The following is a 21054-nucleotide window of genomic DNA, read 5'->3' on the forward strand; positions in this document are numbered from 1 at the left end:
AACCCTGGCTGGAATGAGAATGTCTGGGAAGCTTTTAAAAATGCTAAAAGAGAGCTTCCCTAGGGACTCAGTGGTAAAGAATCTGTTGGCCAAATGCAGAAGACACGGGTTCAATCCCTAATCCAGAAAGATCCCACATGCTTCAGAATAGCTAAACCTAGCCTGTGCTCTAGAGCCTGGGCGCCTCTACTACTGCACCCACTGAAGCCTGAGCTCCCTAGAGCCTGTGCTCCGAAACAAAAGAAGCCATCACAATAAGCCTCTGTACTGCGACTCAAGTAGTCCCGCTCTCCACAACCAGAGAAAGCCCACACAGCAATGGAGACCCAGCACATCAAAAATAAAACAAGAAAATTATTTTTTAAAAATGCTAAAAGCAGTTGAATCAAAATCAATCAGATGTGGGGAGAGGTGGTATTCGTAACTTTTAAAAGCTCCGCAGGTAACTCAGTATGCAACCAAGCTGGAAACGCCTCAGTGCTGTGACATGGCCTGTTTGTCTGTCTCAGGATAGCTGGGAATTCAGTAAGGGTGTGAAGACCATGGCTGGGCCCTTGGCCTCAGTGCCTGGTCCAATTCAGGTCTGAGTGCATGGAAACGTGTACCTGGGTGGTGGGTAAGCACCCAGGGTCCATCTCAGGGAGGTGAGAGTGACTGACCAAAATTCTCTGGTTTCTGAACGCTGACACTTGCCAGAGCTGCATATAAGGACAGAAGAAAAAGCATGCTGGTCTTTCTTATATGATAAATAAACATCTGAAGTCTAAGTTATGGGTCCAGACCCTAATGAAGCATTGTGCCCAGGTCAACCTTTGTCCTACTATATCCAGGCTGTCTGTCCTCATGTCCCAAAGATACACTTGCTATAAAGGTGCTTCAAAAAGAGACACACGCCCCTACCCCTTTCCTAGTGCCCAGAGGATTGCATATCCCAGGCACTCAGGGAACCTCCCACAGCTCTTCAAATACAAACCTACAAATGCAGGTGCTGGTCTCCCATGGTGCTGGGGTTCAGCTGTCCAGAATAAGGACCTTCATCACCTACTCACTCTCCTGTCTGAGTCTGAAAACAAACTGAGAACTGTCTAAAATTGGGTTCCTCGAGGCACTTTGGAAAGAGAAGTTAGAAATGCATGACTTTTTATTCTCCTGGCAGAGACCTTCTCTGGGGCCCTTAACTCTCAGTATTGGTAGCATCCATAGATATGACCCCTTTACCCACTCTGGATCCCCAGTGAACTGGGAAAATTATGGAATGACATGTCAAGGAAAAGTCACACTGAAAGGGATGAAGTGTGAACCTTGCCATCAACTGTGGGGTCTTGTTTTACTTTGTTTTAAAAGGCCTTCAAAAAAAAAAATAAATAAATAAATAAAAGGCCTTCACCTTGCTTTTAAAGACAAGCCTAGGGCAAATTTTCTCCTTGAGAGAGCAAATTAAAAAAAAAAAAAGGCAAAGCAAAAATCCACAGTGCTTCACTTGTGGTCCAGTGGTTAAGAATCTGCCTGCCAATGCAGGGGATACAGGTTTGATCCCTGGTCTGGGAAGATCCCACATGCCATGGGACAACTAAGTCTGTATGCCACAGCTACTGAAGCCCACGTGCCCCAGAGCCTGTGTTCTGAAACAAGAGTAGCTACTGCAATGAGAAGCCACAGACCAAAACTAGAGAGTAGGCCCCGCTCGCCACAACTAGAGAAAGTTCACAAGTAGCAACAAAGACCCAGTGCAGCCAAAATAAATAAATAAACAACTCTTTTAAAAGTATACTAAGAAGCAGAATTTTTTTTTTTAAGACAAAACACAAATTCCTCCGCCAAGTTCTCAGTTGACTGGCACTCCCTGAAATATAGTTCCAGATATTAAAATGTAGGCAAAAGAGAAAACACAATTCAATGCTAGAAAATTCTAATTCTGAGTGTTTCTTGAAGCATGACCTACAAATACCTCTATCAGAATCACCTATGTTAACAGCAGATTCCAGCCTGGCCCAGGTTTCCTGAATCAACCTCTGGGAGTAGGAATTTAGAGCTTGCATCTTTTACCAGTTTTCCTGATGATTTTAGAACAAATGCTTGAAGCCTCCTATCCCTCTCATCGTGTGTGTGTGTGTGTGTGTGTGTGTGTGTGTGTGTGTGTGTGTTAGTCACTCAGTCATGTCCAACTCTTTGAGACCCCATGGACTGTAGTGCACCAGGCTCCTCTGTCCTTGGAATTCTCTATGCAAGAATATTGGAATGAGTTGCCATTTCCTTCTCCAGGGGATCTTCCTGACCCAGGTATTGAACCTGGGTCTCCTGCATTGCAGGCAGATTCTTTACCATCTGACAGCCACCAGGGAAGCCCCTTCAAGCAAAAGAAGAGATACAATCAAATCCCAAGACTATGTAGGATGTCGTTCTGAGCATAGTGTTGTGCTAGATCAGGCATGCCAGATTTTTGCAAATTTTCTATGACATTTTCTCTGTTTTCTACCCATAAACAGTAAGCTCTGAGGTCAAAAGCAGACCCAGAGAAGGGAGTGTAAAGCTCTCATTCACTGACATTTATTAAATGTTTTGCACATATTTTTAATGTATCTTTTCTACTATTCTTCAAAGTATTATATTTGTCTTACAGATGAGCGATAGGGCCAAGAAAGGTTAACCATCATGTCCATGATGACCTAGCCAGGAAGCCAATCCAGGGGTCCCCCCAGGCCTCCTCCTTTCCATACTGCCGGTGGTGGCGAAGAGGGCTGGCCCCACATTTGGGGTAGACCTAGATCTGCCACGACACAGATCTAATGGTGAACCTAGTGTTGACTGCTGGATGTCTGGGCCATGCTCTGGAAATACTGTCAGCTGGTTTGGGGGCCTTTGGAGCCTGTCTTGTCTTGAACAAGAATTGTCTTGAACACCAAGTTTATGCCTTCCCTGACTATTCATTCATAAGTCCCCAGTGGCCTGTTACCAGGCCATACTGCCTCCAGAAATTACCTCCCAGGGGGCGAGCAGCTGAACACCTCCCTTACCACGTGGAAGAGCTTGAAGAAGTCCACGTTGGCGTACAGGGTGTCTTCCATCCACTGCAGGGTGCCCTGAGAGAGGGGGCACAAGCTGCCGCGCACTGTCTGGGCTGCACGGCGCTGGGGAAAGATCAGGAAACGCTCCAAGAGGGCCTCGCTGCAGGCGATGTCCTTCAGCATCAGGTCTGGGACTCCAAGAGCAAACTGCAGAAAGGAAAAGCAACACCAGAAACCTCCCTGTGTAGAAGAATACTGGCCTCTCAGTGATGTCCATGTCCTAACCCACAGACCCTGTGAATATGTTATGTGGCATGGTGAGGGGTATTAAAGATTGCAGATGAAATTAAGGTTGCTATTCATCTGACTTTAAAATAAGGACATGATTTTGGATTATCTGGGTGAGCCCAATGTAATCACAAGTGTACTTTAAATGTGCAAGAGAATAGCAGAATAAACAATGTCAGGATAATTTGATGTGGGAAAGACTGGACAGGCCACTACTAGCCATGAAGATGAAGGGAGGCCACCAGCTGAGGAACGCAGACAGTCTCTAGAAGCTAGAAAAGGCAAGAAAATGAACTTTCCTCTAGACCGCCCAGTAAGGAGCACAGCCCTGCTGGCACCTTGACTTTCAGAATGTGATCTCTGGAACCATAAAATAATAAACATGTGTTGTTTTAAGCCACTAAGTTTGTGGTAATTTGTTACAGCAGCCACAGAAAATGAAAACACTCCCAAGCCTCATTTTAACAGAGACTTCACAACATGAGCCATTCCTTCTTAGCAATGATGCTAAGGTACCATCAGGACCTACGGCATGCAGCTGAGGTGAGTGAGTAGCTAGAATGCATTTGGAGTGATGGTGAATGACCACCTCTCCCCCTTTCTGTCTCACCAGATTTACATATAAAAATACTGGATGCCCAGTTAAATTTGAATTTCAGATAAACAATGAACAATTTTTGGTACAAGTATGTCCCAAATGGAGTCCAAATAGAACATCCTTATGCTGAAAAAATTATTTATTGTTTATTTAAAATTCAAATTTAACCAGGCACCCTGTATTTTATCCAATGATGTTAACCCCTGGAGCACCCATATCAGAAACCTCCTGTGGGCAGTGACTCTCAAAGCACAAGCTCCCTGATAGCCTCTAGAGGCAAAGGAGGCCTCAGCCCTGGCCAGGGACCCTTATCCACCCAGCACAGTTACTGGCCTCCTGGAGTTCTGGACTCCCAGTGGACAAAAGCATTAAATACCATGAACAGAACAGGCTCATGGACTTCCTTGGCCTCCACAGTCCCATGGGTTCTACACAGGGGAGGGAATGAATTAACTCATTTTGTCCAAACCTCTAGTATCTCAGAGGAGACAAGTGAGGCTGAAGGGGTTAGGTGACTTGATAGGGTTATACAACAGGCTGGAGGAAAGCTGGGACACCATATGAGTGTCACTCACTCATTGAATGCTCATTCACTGTGTTCCCATTCTGTTACCAGGGATGTGGAGAGAATGAGATAAATTTTCTGCCCTCCAAAAAGCTCATGGGCTAGCTGGAAATGCAGGCATTTAAACAGCAGTAAGTGCTAGACTTAATGTAATGAAACCAGAGCACAGAAGAGGGAGCATTAAGAATCGCTAGTAAAAGTAGCTGGTATTTATTAAGTGTTTACTATGTGCCAGGCATTAAGTGCTTTATAGATATTAAGTCTTTTAACCTCCCACAACCACTGTGTATGGTAGGAAATTTTATTGTCTCCATTTTACACATGAGGAAATAGAGTGATTAATTAACTTGCAGTTAACTGTGTGACCTTGCTGAGATCTGAACCCAGAGCCTTTGCTTAGCCATTTTGAACAACTTTTGCTCTTAATTCTCTTATCAAGTAGGGCAGGGGGAGGGGCGGGACAAAGAAGGGAGGGTTCATGAACCATTTGATTGAGGAAGTAACATTTGAGCTGGGCCTTGAAGAAAGTTCAGGAGTTTCCTGGGCTGTGGGTAAGGGGTGTGGTGAGGGATAAGCCAGAGAACTGTGCTACTTCAGTCATCTAATAATTCTCTAGATGGGGCGAAGAGGGTGATGCTATTCCCTTTGGAGCTATGCTTAGATACTAGGCAGAGGGATAGCCAGTCTTGACAGTTAAGAACAAAATCCCATGTATAATGATGATTAATTAGAGAGCGGCACAGCCTATGTAATCGGTTAAGGTAATGAAAATTAAATGGCATTTAAAATTCCTACTTCCTCACTTGTACTAGACTCATCTCACATGCCCACCAGCCACACATGGCTATGGTTACTCTATAGATGGCACAGAGAGAACTTTGCCAGCATGGAGGAAAGTTCCAGGGGACAGTTCTGTCCAGGAGTTACAGAGCTGGTTGGAGATGGAGAAAGAGGTCAGGAGGAAGGCTCACAGGTCACTGGGGCTGAGAAGCAGGGTGGGTAGGAGGCATGGAGGGAGCTAGGTCCACATGACTGGCCTCTGGAGTGCAGGAGCTGAGCTCCTTCCTAAGCTCAGGGAAGCCTCAGCTAATCAGAGCCTGCAATACAGGCACACCCCAAAGGCCCTGTCTCCTCCCCACATGAAAGGCTGTTGCCCTGATGCTAGCCACACAGCAGCTAAAGACCTAAATGTCACAGAGGTGAGGAACTGGAAAGAAATTTCCCCTAAATTCCTGCCCTTATCTCCATCTCCCTTGTTTTACCAACTGGAAGTCATCACAGGCATTTCCAGGACTTGAGTTTTATGAGCTGAAGAGAAAGCAAAGGGGAAAGTGAGCAATCCATGCTGCCTGACATTGGGTTGGAGCGGGAGGGGGAGCCAAGCAGGGCTGGGCAGCCAGCCAGGCCTGACCCCCGGGGCCTACCCAGGCGTGCACTGGGGTTGCGCCTGGGCACTGCCCTCGCTCCAAGTGCCCCGATGTGCTGTGTCAGGACTGAACCTTATTTCCCCTTGTCTAGTTTCCATGAAAACCTCAGAGACCGAGAAGCCAGCAAGGCAGGTGTGGATTTCTTCACTGTTGTACTGGGAACCAGCTTGAAAAGCCCATCCAACAGAACAAACCTCAACCAGGCAGGTGGTGAGTCCCCTCCTCTCTCTGGGCTCAGACGGCACCCTGTGCAGACTTTTGCCTCAGGACTGACACAGGCCCTGAAATTTCTCTGTTTACATCTCCGTCTTCCCTGGAGTCCCTAGTGGCTCAGAGGAGAAGAATCCGCCTGCCAATGCAGGAGATGCAGGTTTGATCCCTGGAGAAGGAAATGGCAACCCACTCTTCTTAACTGGGAAATCCCTTGGACAGAGGAGGCTGGTGGGCTACAGTCATGGGGTCAGGATGAGTCACACACGACTTAGTGACTAACCAACAATTCCTCCGGAGTCTAGAGGAGGTGCCGTCCTGGCCAGGAGAGGCAGGCAGGATGTCTGTGCTAAGGCTCCTGCTTATCATGCATTCTCACTGTGTTTATCCCACTAGGAACCCACACACCCAGGATGCTGGGCCAGGAGCCCATGAAGGCCTAAATTAGAGCCATGCTTCTCACCCCTGAGCTGTTAGAACCACCCAGAGGGTTTGTTAAAGTGGAGAGTGCTGGTAAGTCTGGGGTGAGGCCTGTGAATTTACTCCCAGTCCTTGCTGATGCTCCTGGTCTGGGGACCTTGAGAACCAATGAAAGGGCCCAGGACTAGGAATGAGAAGACCCTGATTCCACTCCAGCTCCAGCAATTCCAGCTCTATAGCTGGGCACCAGTCTCTCGGCCACCAGGCATGTCAAGTTTCTCATCTGTTTGACCCATCTTGGGATTAGTGTGAGGAGTTTAGGTGCTCAGAGAGGTGGAAGTCTTACTTTAGTGGTAAAAATGCTCTGAACAAATACAGGAGATTATGAAAACAGATGACACACGTTTAGCGGAGCTATAAGCAGTTTGCCTGGCATTGAGGAGGCACGGCCCAGGAAAGCAGAGGTCTGCTCTCTGTGCAGCTGTTATCAGGCTCCATGACCTTGAAGGTCACCTCAGCACACTTGATCCTGGCTTTGCCTGTTTCTCAGCTGGCACTCTCCTCTCACAGGCATTTGCACCGGGCCTACTGTTCAGTAAGATCTGCTTAGATAGCATCTCCTCAGGAAGGCCTTCTCTGATGATTACATTGAAAACTGCCCCCCCACCCCCGTCCCTCCCTAACTCAGACCCTGCTGGACCTTCCTCACGACCTGGGAACGCACGTAGGTGCCCTCGGCTTACGTGGTCATCGCCTGTCGTCCCCACTGGAATGTGAGCTCCCGGAGTCAGGGGTTTCCTCGCATTGTTCCCGCTGCATTCTGGTACCTAAAACGTCTCTATGTATTTGACGACTACATGAATAAACCTCAGTTTCCTCAACAATAAAGGGAGTTGGAGCCACATGATCTCTTAGGTTCCTTCCAGTCTTAAAGCCCTGAGGTGTTTCAAGTGCTGCCAGCTTCTACGCCACGTCAGAATCCCATCATGGGGACTGTATCATCTCACTGAACCCGAGGTATTCTCCTGAGCATGTGGCACGAATCTGAATGCTTCTGAATGTGAAAGCAAGCAGGAAAAAAGAAGCTCAAGGTCTCCCTTGCCTTTCTCAGGCTCAGTGCCTGCCCCTCCCCTCCAGGGACCACTGGACCAATGACATCCACCTACCTGCTCTGGACGGACTTGGGAGTTGACCAGAAGGTAGACGATTGAGTCAGACAGACCGATGTTCTTCACGAGAAACAGCGTCAGTGTTTCCTCATCTTTTAGGACATCCCGAATTCGTATTCCTCTTCCTGCATACAAAAGAGAAAAAGAGCAGGGTGTTGAAGGAAAACTGGGTCAAATAAGGAAAAATATCTAGAAGTGATTTCTAACTTGACTCTCAGAGGAAGGCTCTGTTTGGGGGCTCCATAGGAGCACCTAAGGGTCAGGCCTATCACCAACAGAGTCACAGCATTTACTGCTGGAACAGATAGGCAAAATTTGTGAGAAGGCACACAAGCTGGAAAAACCTAGGTTGGGGTGGAGGTGGTGGTGGTCATCAGATCCTTTCCAGAGATGGTGTTGGGCAGTGGGGTGGGGAGAGGAGTAGTTTTGTCCTCCTGGGAATATATGGCAATGTCTGGAGACATTTTTAGTTGTTACAACTTGGAAAATACTGGTGGGTAAGGACTAGTGGATACCACTAAACATCCCCCAATGCACAGAAGAACCCTGCTTCCCTGACCATAAAGAACTATCCAGTTCAAACAGTCAATAGTGCTAAGGCTGAGAAACCCTTCAGTTCAGTTCAGTCACTCAGTCGTGTCCAACTCTTTGTGACCCCATGAATCGCAGCACGCCAGGCCTCCCTGTCCATCACCAACTCCCAGAGTTCACTCAAACTCACGCCCATTGAGTCGGTGATGCCATCCAACCATCCCATCCTCTGTTGTCCCCTTCTCCTCCCACCTTCAATCTTTCCCAGCATCAGGGTCTTTTCAAATGAGTCAGCTCTTTGCATCAGGTGGCCAAAGTACTGGAGTTTCAGCTTCAGCATCAGTCCTTCCAATGAATATTCAGGACTGATTTCAAACCCTAGATACGTGGAAATGGAGGAGACACGTGCTCTGTCCACAGTGCCACTGTCAAGGGGTAGACGACCCTTCCTGGTGTTTCTCTCACATCAACTATGGCTCTAAGCTCAGGGTATGGACTTGGACTAAGAGTGATGGGGCTGTCTGGGGCAGGAAAATCTTCAAGTGGGGAAAGGGGAGAGTCTATTGCCTGGGCTTGCAGTTTCATGCCCTGATCAGCCCAGTCACATTCTTTCCACTCCACTCAAACCCACTAGAAGCAGAAATTTCTTTATAAGGAGGCATAAAGGATTTCTAACCATTACAGTGACCTTGGGGCAAGTGATTGACCCTCTCTGGGTCTGCATTTTCCACATATGCCTCTTAGGATTGTTGTGGGGGTGACTTGGAATAAAGAATGTAAAGTACTTAGCTCCCAACTCAAAAAGAAAATGCTTGTCCTGATTGCATTAATATTATTCTTACCCTTTCTAGGGAATTCCCACTCACCTTCTCTGCCTGCTTCCAGGGCCAACCTTCAGTCTCAAGCTGGCCGCTGCTCCAGTTCTGGAGGCACCAGCCCGAGAAGATGGCAGAGGGTCCAGATATTTATGAAATCATTTCAACATGCAGGTCATTTCAGTTCCAGTTGCTCAGCTGTGTCAGACTCAAGTATTTGGGCTGCATGAAAATGCTGATCTCTACATCCTGTCTTTGCCAGAAGCCTGGCTGACTGCCTATCTCTTAGTTCTTCTTTAACTTTAATCATCGAATGTCCCTGCACCTTCCAGGTTCTCATACTACAGTGCCCCATCTGCTCTCTCCCCAAATCCTGCCTTCCCCAGGCAGCCAAGAGGTCTTGTTCCCTGAGCGCTTGACAGCCACCCTTCATATTCAGGTTGTGACTTTCTATGTATATGCTGCCTCTACATTGATGTTCTGCCAATTTCCTCTTGAAAGGGGATGGGCCAGCCACAGGCCTGCCCATGCAGCTGGGGCCAGCTTTGCGGAACCAACCCCGAAGTTCTATCACACAGACACCTCCCTCACCACCATGGAGCGCCCTGACAGTTGTACCACCAGGGAATCCAGTGTCACCCAAAGCCTTAAGGAGGACCTGACTACAATAGTCCCTTTATCTTCAGTGGATACATTCCAAGACCCCCACCCCCCCGCCAAGCGGATGCAGATAGTACCAAACCCTATATATATATATACTGTGTTTTTTTCCCTATACATACATACCTATGATGAGGTTTAATTTATAAACTAGGCAGAGTAAGAGAATATCCAAATTGCCAGCATCATTGGTCTTGCACTTTGGGGCCGTTATTAAATCAAATAAGGCTTACTTGCACATAAACACTGTGATACTCTGATAGTCAACCTGAAAAGCCAGGCAGTGACTAATGGGCAGGATATCTGGATAAAGGGATGGTTTCCATCCCAGGCAGGTAAGTGCAAGAGTTCATCAGGCTACTCAGAAAGGCGCACAGTTTAAAACTTATGAGTTATTTACTTCTGGAATTTTCCACTTATATTTTCAGACTGGATGACCACAGGTAGCTGAAACCATGGACTGGGGACACTACCCCAGGAGGGAGGAGTGGTTCTGAGAGGGGCTGCTCTATTTTCTTCTTCCTTTCTTTCCTTTTCAGTAACTTATCTTCCAAACCCAGCTTCCTTTTTTTTCTTCCCCTGGGGCTCCAGTTTGGTTGCTCATCTCCAAATCATTTCTTTGTATACAGCATCATACTATATCCTCTGACCTCCAGCAACACAACTCCCAGTACACACACACAGAGACTCTTGAGAGTAGAGAGCTACAGATACTGCTTTTATCACACTCTCCATCATATCTAGCTGGGCACAGAGATGTAAGCCCTCCAAATCATCTCTACGTGACACCCAGCACTACAGCCTGACATGGAATCAGGGCTTTGGTGAATGTCTGTGGAGTAATAGGAGACACCCAGTAAATAACTGTTGTCTTGACCTGAGAGTCAGGACCCTATCTGACTATTGAACTCTTCGTTATTCTTTAACTCCCTCGCCGGACCTTACATACAAACATCTACAGACACCTCGCTTGGGAAAAGGGACAAAACAAGGGGAGCTGGGAGCAACTTTGCCCTGGCCCAGATTCCCACCCAGATGCCTGGGCTGCCGGGGCCCCAGGGACAAGGCGCATGAAGGAGCATGCTGGGTCAGCACACCTGAGGAAGGGGGCGGGGGCCACCCTGGAGGGAGACATGGGGCCAGAATGCAAGCAGACAGCAGGATTCCTGAGGGAGAAATGTGAACTGGGGGGCCCTGAGGAAAAGAAAATAAATGTAGTTTAAAATGTTGTTCTTCTTGTTCTCTTCCCTGGGAAGATTAGAGGCTGGGGGAAGGGGCTGCTGAGGCCCATGCAGCTCAGGAGGCTGGGATGGGGGTGGGGAGACCAGGGAAATGCGTGCGTGAGGCTCGGAGGAGGGCAATGTTTAAAGATGACTGAGAGACTGCAGAGCTTGCTCGGGGGTGAGAGGGGAGGGGGCTTCACGGCTAGTTTTTTTTTTTTTTACCATTAATCCTCCTCTGCGGAGAATGCAGTACTACAGGTTTGCTAGGAAAGGAAAATGCCCTAGGTCACTGTTGGCATACTTTCCCAGGTGACTGGGGAACTGACAGGCAAAAGCACACACCAGTGACAGGCCCATCTCGCTTTCAGAGGTTTAAGCCTCCACTGCAGCCTGGGGCTGAGGATTCAGTGCTCACAGCCAGCAAGGTCCTGGGAGCCCAGGGACAGACTGAAACTATCTTCACTAGTGACTGTGGCCTTGAGTGCTCGGCCAGAAATTCCCTCAGACACCCTGTCCTTTTCGTTGGGGATGGTCTGCTTTCCCCTCTCATGGCCCCCAAGGACAGGGGTTCTGCAGAGTCTGTGTTCTCAGCCCTCAAATTCCTTCGGACAGTCTCAGCTGGCTTCCTCTAACGCGGTTTTCCCAGACCCCCCGAAGCCAGTCTCATGAAGGGAATGTTCCCCCACAGCCCAAAGGCTGACACAAGAAGCACCTGTATGCCAATTCAAAACTAGCATTGTGTTGGCTTGTAAGCAGTGATTTTGGTCCTCATATACAGGCTTGAAAGGCCACAGAGACACTGTGGTTTGAAACGACTTCCTTTTTGCTTCCTTCCAGCCAGACCATCTGACAGTGAGAAAACAGTGAAACGTGCACCGGGTGAACAGGGTGGACAGTCATTCCAGGCGTTGGGCAAGCCTGTGTTCTCATCTGCTGTTTAACCTTGGGAAAAACTGCTGCCTTGTTGGTGCTTCTCCCCCTTACTTCCCTCATATTAAAATGCCAACTGTGCCCAGACCCTGCAAGGCCCTGCGGTTCTTTCAACCCTTACTCTTAGTAAACTCCTAGGCAGCAAAGAAGGCTGTGTTTGTAATCTAGTTTTATGATATAACATGTATGCATTACTGATTTCGGAAGCAGCAGAATGTAATGAAGGAAACTTAACCGTCCTCTGATCAGACTCCTGATCAGGAGAGAAGGGAGAAGGTGGCCCAGTGGGAGGAGGACTGGGTTCTCTTTGGACCGACTCACCTATACTCTTTGGCCCCTTGCTTCCCTCCAGCAGCCCCACAGGATGTGGTCACGGGCCTTCCTCTTCTGCCCAGGGATCCCTCGGGGGAGGGCACTGGTCTGTCACCAGGGACCAGCACACTGCCTGGCTTGCATGAGTGAGGAGCCCTGGGCGACTGTTTCGTACCACGCTCCCTAGGCAGAAGCTATCCTATCCAGCCCTTCCTGTCTTCTTGGGCATCACCTTCCTCACCCTTGTCATTCTGCAAGGTCATCCTCATAGTCAGTTCATCTCCATTCAAACAGCTGACATTTCCCAGCAGCCACAAACCACTTCCTTTACAGCCTCTGAGCCCATCCCTGAACGAACTTCCCCACCCTGGCAGCCTTTTCTCCACCCTCACAACTGCACTGACCCCTGGGGTCCGGGCCAGGCTGCTGCCTTCCAGCTGTTCATTTACCCCTGAAAAGGGGGTGGGGTCCACCTGGTGCCCAGGCTGTTTCTATAGCCAGTAACTCCAACCACCTACAGAGGAGCCTATGGCGGACACGAAAACCGCACGGCATCCACTTGTGCTCTAAAAAGAGATGTCAGAGGGTTTCTGGGTCTGGCTTTTGCTTGTTTCTAGTTCTTCCCCTGGAGAGGGGGACATGGGAGATGGAGCTCCTTCCCCCTCCGTCCTCAAGCTTCTGGATTCCAGGGGGCTCTCCCACCCCCGCAACCTTTGTGTCCATCCAGCCTGCTTTCCTTTGCCTTCCCGTCACCTAACCTTTGCCTCTGCTCCACTTCAACCTCCACTGGCGCACCTGGGGGCTTGTTCTCATCTGTCCTGCATGCCTTTGAAATCCTGAATCCACATATTTCACATTCTGACCACAGCTGTCACTCTCTCTATCCTGCTGTTTCCTCAGTCTGTGACCAGCGTCATGGAACACTCTGAGGCCTCCATTCTTTTGCCTCTCCATTTCCCTCGGGCATTTCCAGTCCTGGCTTCTCTTTCATCCATATGCAGCCTAGACCCTATCTGTGTAGTCCAATCACTGCCCTCAACCCCCTGGCCTCCTGGACCTTCCCTGGCACCTCCCTACCAGCCCTACCAGCCCCCAATCCTACTTCCCCCAACTTTGCACCTGCTCTGCCTCAGGGCCTGGGACGCTGAATATTACCAGAATAAAGAGAAGGACTATACATATTTGTGTCGTGATAAACACATGCTCTGGGCTTCCGGTGGCTCTGTGGTAAAGAATCCACCTGCTAATGCAGGAAATGTGGGTTTGATCCCTGGGTAGGGAATATCCCCTGGAGAAGGAAATGGCAACCTACTCCAGTGTTCTTGCCTAGGAAATCCCATGGGCAGAGGAGCCTGGTGGGCTACAGTCTATGGGGTCACAAAGAGTCAGACATGACTTAGCGACTGAACAACAGAAATAACAACATCAAACCTGTGCACCGATCTTCCTGGCTCTTTACTGCTACTTGGCATTGCTTCCACACAGTCCTGGGTAGCTCACGCTCTAGGACTCTGTGAATGTGGTCCACATCTTTTTCAGGCTCCATGAACTCTTTCCCCTTCACCTGGCCTCAGACTTTCCAGAGCACATCTCTTTCCACATTCTCCTATCTCACGACTTACCTGGGATGAGACCTTTCTTGCCCTCCTTCCTAACTTCCCACCTTCAGGCCTGGTAGAAAGAGGAGTTCTCACCAAGGTAAGCCTCCTCCTGTCTCTAGATCCCTTCCTACACCCTCTGGTATCTTTTCCAACCAAATCTTCTAACTCCTCTCTGTATCTTCAGTTTGTCTTTTGGAGGAGACAAATGAGAAGCAAGTGGTACTTAAGAACACTGAAGTCCACCTCACCTGCAATCCTCTCGGGGTGCATTCGGAGGGTGTTCATGAGCTGGGACAAGGTGCAGAGTTCTTTCCAAACCTGACCAAGGTGCTGGCTCTCTGGTGCATCCATGAGGAGTTCTTGAAAATCTCTATACACCCTTGCCAAGCTGTAAGAATGAGCCTCATCATTAAAGACATAGCTGTCATTTTCATCATCATTATAACACGTTGTGTAATTTTTTAAGATACCACCTGCTTGACCCCGCTTGTATATACCTACATTATATATCCTCTCAATATTGCCAAGACAAAAGGAGATATTTTTACTTCCTTATACATATAAGATAACAGGGGCTCTGAGCAATTTGCTGTCAAAAGTCTTCCAACTTTGGCAGGGCTGGGTCACTTCTTAACTCTTTTCACTCTGTGTTTCCTCCTCTAAGAAGTCTTAAATAGGATGATAATAGGAGATATTAGTAGGGGCTCTTTTCAGCCAGTACCCTCTTCTCTGAGACCTGCCCTTCCAGCCATTCATATGCTCAGGTTCTAACAGCCATACTTAATCTACAAAGCCCTCCTTGCATGCATGAACACACACACCTCTGCCAAGGCTGATTGGACAAAGAAAATAAAGCTGGGGAAACAGATGTGCTCCCAGGAATTTGAATGGTACTCAGAGATGCTCTTCTGATTGCCCAAGCTCAGGTGTTGTGAACTGGGCCACTAGTACCAGCTGAGGCACTGAGAAGCAGGGCAGAGTGGTCAGTGGAGAGAGGCAGATGGAGTAGAAGCCCAGACGGTGGTGGAGAGGCTGGACCTTGTAGGTCCAGACAGGAGGGAGCAGCTCCTGGTGGTTCTTCTGTTCTTGTTCCCCTCCCAGAGAACTGCTTGCTGCTCTTGGCTTTGTAAGAAGGTCTAGTGTCCAAATGGTAAAGTGTCTGCCTACAAAGCGGGAGACCTGGGTTCGATCCCTGGGTTGGGAAGATCTCCTGGAGAAGGAAATGGCAACCAACTCCAGTATTCTTGCCTGGAAAATCCCATGGACAGAGGAACCTGGTAGCCTATAGTCCATGGGGTCGCAAAGAGTCGGACACGACTGAGCGACATTTACTACTATTTACTGCTACTAGTGTCCAAATCATATCTTTCCCTCTGAGGTTTAAACTTGTTTAAATGTGTTTCTGTGCCTTGCAAGCAAATGAATTTTGAGTAAGCCAACATTTCACGCATACTATGTGCATGAAACATGAAACTCAGATTTCCTGGCCCAGATGCTGAACACAGCTAGAGTCCAAAGCTGCTTCCCCTCCCCAGTTCCACCTCTCAATCTGTGGACCCTCGGTGCCAGTCCCACCAAAGCTCCACAGAGCTGCCACTGAAGCACCTCCAAAGCGCCCCTGATCCCATCACGTGACCCACGGGGTCTCTCTGGATAGGCAAGTGTTTCTTCTTAGGCACCTCCAGGAGGCTCAAGCTGAAAGTTCAGGTTGTAAATTAAAGCTTCCAGGTGGTGTTTGCAGCCAGGGGAGCCCAGCTACAATGCTGTCTTCCAGGAAGATGGGTGTTCTGTATTCCCTCTTCTATCTTCCAATAAACCAGGGCTTAGCAAACATGTTATAGGCTTGTGCACCAGGCAGTCTCTGTCACAGCTACTCTTGCCTTTGTACGGCAAAAGCAGTCACAGTTTGTTCCCAGTGGGGAAGGTTACCTCTGAGTATTAAGTGGAATTACCAAATGTTCTTTTTCTTTTTGTCAAAATGCAGTTTTGCCCTGGCGGAATTATATCCAAATCTCCTCTAAGGAAAGAACTGGAGCAACACAATATCTCAGTTTCCATTTGACTTGATGTTTATACAAGTAGGTGAAGCCTGCACTCCAACAAACCCTTGTTGACCTTTGGGGGTAAGCATCACAAACTGCAGCTGGAGGTCAGCCCACTGGCTGAAGGACAACCGTGTCCTCATTCCTGAGCCTCTGTCTGTAGAACATGCTACATCAAGTCCCCCTATCTACTTCAAGGAAATTCCAAATATAGACTCTCTTATGGAATTTGACTTGAAATTCAATCCCAGACCAGAGGTTATTAACCTGGAGTGCACAAATGCCCTGAAATCATATGCACAGTGTAATGTTCTGTGGGTGTGTGCGTCCTCATGTTCCTCGGGAAGGGGACCACCAGTTCTCATCAGCTTCTGGGAATGGTCTTCACCCCTACAAGTTAAGAACTACTGCTCTCAAGCAACATCCTAAGATCTGGCCACCAAGAGAACTAATGGCATTGATGACAGACGATTTGGAAATTGTCTCTTTTTCTTCCAAGAAGCAAATTTCACCTTGTAAACTTGGTTTCATTCACCCTCAAAAGGTCCCCTGACAATTTTCTTAGCTTTTAGATGTCCAAGAAGACTTTTAAAAGAACAGAGATCATTCAGGGTTGATCCAGGGTGGAGAGTGACATAAGGAATCAGAAGGGGAATGGAATGTTTCTCATCCAGTGACTCTACTTGAGCAGATGGAAGAGCTGGAGGCAGCAGACACATTTTAGCAGGGTGCTGACATCAGACTCCTAGTCATGTCTTTGGGATATAAGGACCAAGAAATTCTGTCATCTGGCCTAAGTTTGTAGCCTTTTCCTCAAGTGCCCTGACAGCTGATACAGAATGTTCCAGAGTGGAAACATGCTCTGCTCCTTAGAGTTTAAGGTTTCCACAAGCCACCAGACCACTTATTCAGCAGCACATGCTCTGTGTGCACGTACACGAACTCCGAGGCAAGAGGAGAATAAAGGGTGTATGGTGGGAATCCCAGCACTTACATGGAGTTGTTATAGTTTGACACAATTCCAGGAGATTCTCCTGCAGTAGGACTTTGAAAACAAGGATTGTTCACATTGCAGAAAATTCCCTGGAGCCATGGCAACATTCCTGCTGAGGGCATCGCCTTGTTGGGAAAATGGCCTTTAAGACAGGAAATGAAGGCAAGGGGTTAGACATTGACACTAAGAAGGATGCAGGTCCTAGGAGCTAGAGCCTCTGTAGGATGGACCCTGGTCCTTCTGGTGCTTTCCTTCATTTACCAACACTTAAGAAGCAGAAGCATCTAATGTATGCCTGGCCCCGTGCTGGGCGCTGGAGACAGGGTCTCTTCTCTCAAGCTTCCAGTGTAGTGGTGAGATGGAAACATATCCTAATAGAGGCATGGATGGAAGTGTGAAGGGGGAACAGAGGAGAAGCACACTGTACTGTGGGGAGATGAAAGGGGTGGAGCGATGTTACAGCGAGAAGCCTCCATGCGTTGCTGATGTTTAAGGAGGAGAAGAGGTTTGCCTATTCCTTCCACAACTGTGTATTGAGCATCTACCCCCAAGCATTAAAGAGGGAGCACAGGTTATAGGCTCCTTGAGGGGTGAGGTACACAAGCAAGGGTCTGATGGACAGAAGGCTGATTCAGAATATGGGGCCTGGAACTCACTAATAAGAGGATGGGAAACCAGAACAGGGGACTGAGCAGCTGGTATGACTCCTGAGGATCCCACACCGGCTGCCAAGAGCCAGAAGAAGTCACCCTAGCCAGAAATCAGGCGAAAGCTTTCTCTGAGGGGCATAGTATAAGAGAGGCATACATAGGCTCATCCTCGGTCCCAGGACACCTCTGGGGTCCAAGAAATACTACATTATTAATACATTATTTTCTGTCCCTTCTTTCTTATTTATTTAGTTTAATTGGAGGCTAATTATTTTACAATATTGTAGTGGTTTTGCCATTCATTGACATGGATCAGCCATGGGTGTACATGTGTTCCCCATCCTGAACCCCCCACCCACCTCCTCCCCATCCCATCCTTCTGGGTCATCCCAGTGCACCAGCCCTGAGCACCTGTCTCATGCATCAAACCTGGACTGGTATTTTTTCTTTAGCACCATGCCTAACATATTCCTAAACTATCTTCAAAATATAGGGCTGGCCAAAAGATTTGTTTGGGTTTATCTACATCTTAACTGAACAAACTTTTTGGCCAACCCAATATTTCAAATAACTCATCTATAATCTGCTCCCTTTAAAAGTACAAAGTGTTTAGGTGTAGAAAAAAACAACCAAACAAAAAATCATTACACATTTTTTTAGTAACCACATGTAAGTATTTGCGTAGAATGTGCAGGATTTAAAAGTTAGTTTGCATAACGTCTGTTTTCTGCATTCTAGGCATGAAATGATGATAAGCAGATCAGATCCTGGCACCACCCCCCCCAGTCCCCAAACCCTTTCTAAACAAAGTGATAGGGACCTTCAGGCACGCCAAGGCTCCCCCTACCCCACCTCTGTTATGCTTACATTCATGTTTGCTGTAGAGGGGGTTGACATTCCTTAACCAGATCAAGACCAGAAATAAAGATAAAGGCCACACGAGTTCCACCACAAAGCGAATCTGGAAAAACAAAACACAAAGTGAGAAAGACCAGTGATACTAAGTGATTACAGGAAACATACCCCGAGCAGACCCACTTCATTTCCGTGTCTGTCTCTGCAACAGGACTCTGGTTGTGATATATTTAAAGGACTTCCTTAATTAAACCTTACCTTCCATACTGACTCTACTCTGATATATTGGACTCCCAAGACTTGGTGTCCATCTGGGTTCCAGTCTGCCTCTATTTTATTGGGTTGGCTAAAAAGTTCATTCGGGTTTTCCCAGAAGATAATATGGACAAATCCAATTGATTATTTTGGCCAACCCAACTGAAAACTTTGTTAGCACAGTATGTTCATCAGAAATCATCAGGATAAGTGCTTCAGTGCTTTTTGGATGTTGCTGTGCACGTGAATGTAAATTCTGATTCTGTAGGGCCCTATCAGATTTCACACGTCTAACAAGCTCCCAGATAATGCTGATGCTGCAGGTAGTAAAGGTCTCCTGATAACTTTTCCTTCTGCAGATGAGGAAACAGGGGCCCAGGAAGGGCAGGTGACTGGTGCCGTATCTCATGGGCAGTGACAGCTCTGGAGCCAAAATCCAGCCTCCTGTCTCCAGGCCCAGAGCTCTGCCCCTCCTCACTGCCCTGTTTGCTTATAGCGCCACTGGACTTTGCATGTCTGGTCATTGAATGAATGACTGAAGATGCAAATCCTCCCATGAAATACTGTGATTCACAGTAAAGTCAAACCCAGAAATCTAAATTTACCAACATTTTTTATCAACAATTTCTTGTTGCTTAAATAAATAAAGAAGGGCACACTGCCATGAGATTTTACAATACTGGAAGAAGTTACCAATATCAACATATGACTGAATGTCGGTATTTAAATTTAGGTTCAATTTAGAGTTTAAGGACTCTTGACTCCAAAGAAGAACCAGTTGGTTGCTGCAGCCCCCACTCCAAGGCATAGCATATCAGGGTGTGGTTGGAGGTGTGGGATTATTGGTAGTGAGAGACATGTATTGGGGAACGTAATAGTTCTTCCACCCAACCCCCGTTCAGAAACGCATTTTATAAACCTTTGCTCCTTTTCTATTGGTTAGGACTAATGTACTTAAATTTTCAGGAGAATGGTAGACAACATCAGTTCAGTTCAGTTCAGTCGCTCAGTTGTGTCCGACTCTTTGCAACCCCATGAATCGCAGCACGCCAGGCCTCCCTGCCCATCACCAACTCCTGGAGTTCACTCAGACTCATGTCCATCGAGTCAGTGATGCCATCCAGCCATCTCATCCTCTGTTGTCCCCTTCTCCTCCTGCCCCCAATCCCTCCCAGCATCAGAGTCTTTTCCAATGAGTCAACTCTACGCATGAGGTGACCAAAGTATTGGAGTTTCAGCTTTAGCATCATCCCTTCCAAAGAACACCCAGGACTGATTGCCTTTAGAATGGACTGGTTGGATCTCCTTGCAGTCCAAGGGACTTTCAAGAGTCTTCTCCAACACCACACTTCAAAAGCATCAATTCTTCAGTGCTCAGCTTTCTTCACAGTCCAACTCTCACATCCATACATGACCACTGGAAAAACCATAGCCTTGACTAGATGGACCTTTGTTGGCAAAGTAATGTCTCTGCTTTTGAATATGCTATCTAGGTTGGTCATAACTTTCCTTCCAAGGAGTAAGCGTCTTTTAATTTCATGGCTGCAGTCATCATCTGCTGTAGACAACATATTTACTCAATAAAGCTTTGTTCCTTCTCTGTTGGTTAGGTCTGCTGGCAAGCAGATTATTACAAATCATAACATAAGTCAGTGAGAGAAAAAAGACAATACATTGAAGAAAAGAAAAAAAATGTTCAGGATAGGTGGTGATTATGCTGTTGTAACATTTACAAAACCTTTTATCCAAAATATGTCTAGGCATGATGTATTAGAAGACAAACTCACACAAACATTATGGGAAGAAGAAAGAATAGTAGATTTTTCCTTAAACCACTCGTCTTCAAGACTTCTCCTATACACTCTCCCCACAAACGGCAAAACACCAATATCGGACAAGTCCCATCCAGTATTAAAAGAACTGACTCCAAGCACACTTGATAGCCATAAAAATGTTGGCAGTTCCCCAAGGCCATGAAAATCAAGGGTGGTGGGGTAAAAACTGTCCACGGTGAGCCTGTTTCACTGTTAAGGATGCACCCATTCCTGCTGGTCACCAGAGCTCTTCCTATGGCACTCATCATCATTACTCCTTCATGAAGGTGGACCTCTCCCTGGCTATAAGCTTCCTGAGGGCAGGGACCATGTCTGTCCTTGTCACTACACCCAATACAGGGCCAAGTTTATATAAAGTGTCCAGTAAATATCGGGGGAATGAGTGACTCTTTGTCAAGACTGGTCTAGGAGGCTTCTCTGGAAAGTTGGAGGTGACTCAGTGGCTCAGGTAAACAACAGTTTACAAATTGAACAAACTGCTTCCCTCATGGACAGTACACTGGCTTCACGCCTTCCATCCAAAATTTCCCCATCCCACCCACTCTCCAACCCGTCCCTATCAGTTGGTAAGGTTGGAGAGCAAGTTCTGCAAGATAGTAATGTGAGTGATAGGTGCAAGCTATGAAACCAAAACTTATTCCTGGTGTCCTCACCAAGGAAATGAGACAA

The 21054-nt window shown here is 47.4% G+C and overlaps 1 protein-coding gene across 3 annotated transcripts in view; it reads right to left on the reverse strand.

The window, feature by feature from the left end:
• Positions 1–21054, reverse strand: part of ABCA4 (ATP binding cassette subfamily A member 4) — a 149354-nt gene that overhangs the window by 121734 nt on the left and 6566 nt on the right. For 2 of the 3 annotated variants that reach the window (XM_069598218.1, XM_069598207.1), the window contains exons 2-6: positions 18308–18401; positions 16791–16932; positions 14003–14142; positions 7680–7807; positions 3015–3212 (exon numbers count right to left, since the gene is read on the reverse strand). In XM_069598218.1, coding sequence (XP_069454319.1) covers positions 3015–3212; positions 7680–7807; positions 14003–14142; positions 16791–16932; positions 18308–18401 — 702 coding nt within the window. Of the gene's footprint in view, positions 1–3014; positions 3213–7679; positions 7808–9079; positions 10245–14002; positions 14143–16790; positions 16933–18307; positions 18402–21054 lie in introns of those variants that run through there. The other variant, XM_069598229.1, reaches the window with a different exon arrangement.

The sequence above is a fragment of the Ovis canadensis genome, chromosome 1 (assembly GCF_042477335.2).
Source record: "Ovis canadensis isolate MfBH-ARS-UI-01 breed Bighorn chromosome 1, ARS-UI_OviCan_v2, whole genome shotgun sequence".
NCBI lineage: Eukaryota > Metazoa > Chordata > Mammalia > Artiodactyla > Bovidae > Ovis > Ovis canadensis.